Raw genomic sequence first — 3,909 nt, 5'->3', positions numbered from 1 at the left:
TATGTAATGTGAAGGCTCCCAAATCCCTGTCTCCTCTAAATCTGCCCCAGACACACTGACCCACAATCACTCGCCCAGAGGAGCAGAACCTCGCTGAGGCCCCTCTGCAGAACATTCTAGAATGATCGTACAACCTCCTGAAACGGATGTTTCTTCAGATCAATATCAAAGTGACTTCATGTTCAGTAACTTGGAAACCAGCGTAGCCGGAGCAGGAGACCGGAGAACAAATGCTTAAATTATCAGACGAGCGTCAGACACATTAAGTTAATTTATGTAATAATGTACGCAGAGAGATGGGAAGGTAATACGACAGACATAAATTAGACGTTATTATTGTCAGCTCGAGGATGGATCGTAGTGGGGCATCAAAATAAATTCTGCAATGTTGATGTTTACAGAAATGAATAAGGAGTGAACTCTTGCAGAATTGGGTGGGGAGGGTTTCGGAGTGCATTGGTGTTCATGGGCACAGGTGAAGGAGGGGGCTAAGAGCTGACCTTGGCTTCTCTGTTGAGGAACTGCATCACCCCGGCTTGCTGGGAGTCTGGTGCCCCCAAGGTAAAGACGTGAGAGCCAGCGTGGGCCACTGGGTCATTCCTCAGGAGTTGTGCAGGGAGCTTTGGGAGTACAGGTCCCAGAATCCAAGATCTTGATAGAGAAGACAAAAGAAATCACCAGGTCTTCTCCAGCCCCATGCTCTAAGCTCCATTTCCACCAAAAGGGACCTTCATTCATCATTATCACCATCATCTCAATAATAGCAATAATAATACAGCATTGAGGGCAGTTAGGTGGCACCATACTGCATAGAGTACCCAACTTGGAGTCAGGAACATCTTCCTGAGTTTAAATCTGGCCTCAGACACTTACTCGCTGTGTGACCTTGGGCAAGTCACTTCACCCTGTTTGCCTCAGTTTCCTCATCTGTAAAATGAACTGGAGAAGGAAATAGCAAACTACTGCAGTATCTCTGCCAAGAAAACCTCAAATGGGGTCACAAAGAGTCAGACATGACTGAAAAATGACTACACAATGTATGTTTGTATAGTACTTTAAGATTTTCAAAGCACTTTACAAATATTGTCTCATTTTGTCCCATAACAACAGTGAAAAGTAGGTGCTATTCGTATCCCCAGTTGCCAGATGAGGAAATTAAGGCAGACAGAGGTTAAGTGACTTGCCCAGGGTCACATAGCTAATAGGTATCTGAAGCAGATTTTGAACTCAGGTCTTCCAGTGCTCTATCCACTGTACTACCTAAAATAAGAAATGAATCCTGACCTTCGTTAGCACCTTGCCAATTACAGAACCTTGCATTTAATGATTTTGGTTGCATGAGAATACTGCCTCTTCCTTAGGAGTGGATTCTCACGCATGGAGATAGTCACGCCCTCAGAATCTCACTCTCGGACGAGAATCTAGCAAAATGATCTGGAAGTCTATTCCCTCCGGTGGCTGCCCTCCATCCCCTCCGTACAAAAACCGCCCCGTCCAGAGGAGCAGCAATGCAGTGAAGTTAGAGTTACCAGCTACAGAGATTACATCATGCTGGAATCTTACAATGTCAGAAGAGGCTGCAGCACCCCCTCAGGCGTAGTAGCGAGGATGCAAACAAGATTGTTTACCAATATAATAGGGGTAATTAGGATATTTTTCTTGACCTGCTGAGTTGGGGAAACTCCCAAAGAGTAGAGCCTATACCCTGGCCCAACTGAGTGGCCAGTTTCGGAAATTATGGGAAGAAAGCTAATGTACCGATCTGCCTGAGAGCTACAAACAATCAGAAGCTGTGAAGCTTCCAGGTTGCTGACAAATTTGTTAATCATCTCCTTGACACAGCTCCCAAGAGCTAGGAATTTATACACTACTTTGTAATCAAATCCATCATCTGAATATCAGAATGTTGTTGCTCAGTCGTTTCAGTCACGTCTGACTCTCCATGACCCCATTTGAGGTTTCCTTAGGAAAGATACTGGAATGGTTTGCATTTCTTCCTACGGCTCATTTTACAGATGAGGAAACCGAGGCAAATGGGATTAAATGACTTGTCCAGGGTCACATGGTTATTAAGTATCTGAGGCCAGATTTGAACTCAGGCCTTCCTGACTCCAAACCAGTACCATACCCACTGTGCCATTTGGCTGCCTAGAATATCAGAATAGAAGTCCCTAAACCAAGGGTTTTTAACCATTTTGTGTCATAGACCCCTTGGGTAATCTGATGAAGCCTATGGACCCCTTCTCAAAATAATGTGTTTAAATGCATAAAAAATACATAGAATCACAAGGGAAATTATTTATGTTGAGTTATTAAAATGTTTAAAAAGCAAGTTCATGGACTCCAGCTTAAGAACTGTGCCTTAGACCAAGCTTGAGTAGTTCTCAATCCTTCCACAGTTCCAGTCTTCATTGCCTTTCCCTTGGGGTTTCCATCTTTCATGGGTTTTCTCATGCCACACACACCTATGGAATCTGGGATCTCAGAGCTAGAAGGGACTGAGAGGGCATCTAGCCATGACTGAAAACCATTCTCAAGCATGCCCAGCAAATGGCCTCTGCTCAAAGAGTTCCCAAGATGGTGAAATCGCTATTTTCCAAGGGAGTATGTAGCCTCAGCTTAAAGACTTCAAGAGATGAGGAGCTCACTACTTCTCAAGTCATCCCATTATAGTTTTGGAAAGCTCTGATTGTTAAGAAATTGTTTGTTATAATGCAGGTGCAGCAGATAGAGCACTGAGTCTAGAATCAGGAAAGCCTGCATTCAAGTCCCAAATCAGAAGCTTACTAGTTATGTGACCCTGGACAAGCTACTTAACATCTTACCTGCCTCAGTTTCCTCAACTGTTAAATTGGGATGCTAATAATAGTACCTACCTCACAGGGTTGCTGTGAGAATCAAGTAAGTTAATATCTGTAAAGCGCTTAGGACAGTGCCTGACACACAGTAGGTACTTAATAAATAAATGCCTTCCCTTCCCTCTTATAATAAGCTGAAATCTACTTCTCTGCAGCTGATAGCCACACTCTTAGTTTTGCCCTCCTAGCCCCAGCAGGATAAGTCTGATGTCCCTCATGTAATTGTCATCCTTTCAGATGAAGACTTCTTAATACCTTCCCAATCCTTTTGCTGTATGATGTTGGGCAAGTTACTTGCCCATTCTGGGACTCAGTTTCTTAATTTGGAAAATGGGGCTAAGAATCTTTCTGCATATTCACTCCTCCACTTATTCTCAGCTTGAGATCATAATCTTAGGATCCTATATTTAGAACTGGAAGAACACTTAGAAGTCATCTTGTCCAACCCTCTCATTTTACAGATGAGAAATCAGAGACAAAGAAATTTGAAGTTTCTTGCCTCAAACACACACAGATCTTAAGTGGCAGTGGTAGGATTTGATCTCATGTCTTCTGATGTCAAATCCAAGCATGATGATATGTTGAGCTTTTAAAAGGCAAAGGCTCTTGAACTGAGCTCTGTTCTAGGGCGCTAAAGCCCATTTGGCTACAGATGAGTGGGAGGAAAAAGGATAAAAGATCTATTGGTCTGGGCAGGGAGGGGTGGAGTGTATAAACAAGGAAAGAGGATGATTTCTGTAACTTCCTTCAAGACAGCTATAATGCCCTTTGACTATAGCAGGGAAACTTCCATATTAATATTAAAATCCACCAGCCTCCATCAAGGTTAACTGCAGTCAAATTTACCTTGCCAGCTTTCTACCATCTGCCTTCTTTGAAGCAATTTGCTCCTCTCTTTAATCATCTATTCTGCAGGATAAATATTAGCAGGTCCACAAATCTACTAAAATAAAATGCCCAACATAGGTAATCCTTGGTGACAGGTAAATGTGAACAGACAGAGAAAGAGAGAGAGAGAGAGAGAGAGAGAGAGAGAGAGAGAGAGAGAGAG

The 3,909-nt window shown here is 43.1% G+C and overlaps 1 protein-coding gene across 1 annotated transcript in view; it reads right to left on the bottom strand.

The window, feature by feature from the left end:
* Positions 1–488: 488 nt before the first annotated feature.
* Positions 489–3,909, bottom strand: part of INSC (INSC spindle orientation adaptor protein) — a 173,325-nt gene continuing 169,904 nt past the window's right edge. The window contains exon 11 of the mRNA XM_027852570.1: positions 489–589. Within this exon, the coding sequence (XP_027708371.1) occupies positions 489–589 (101 nt within the window). The remainder of the gene's footprint in view (positions 590–3,909) is intronic.

This window comes from Vombatus ursinus, unplaced genomic scaffold (assembly GCF_900497805.2).
Source record: "Vombatus ursinus unplaced genomic scaffold, bare-nosed wombat genome assembly UNPS02009770.1, whole genome shotgun sequence".
Taxonomy (NCBI): domain Eukaryota; kingdom Metazoa; phylum Chordata; class Mammalia; order Diprotodontia; family Vombatidae; genus Vombatus; species Vombatus ursinus.
Note: the sequence above shows the minus strand (reverse complement) of the source record. Positions and strands in the feature narration are given on the sequence as shown.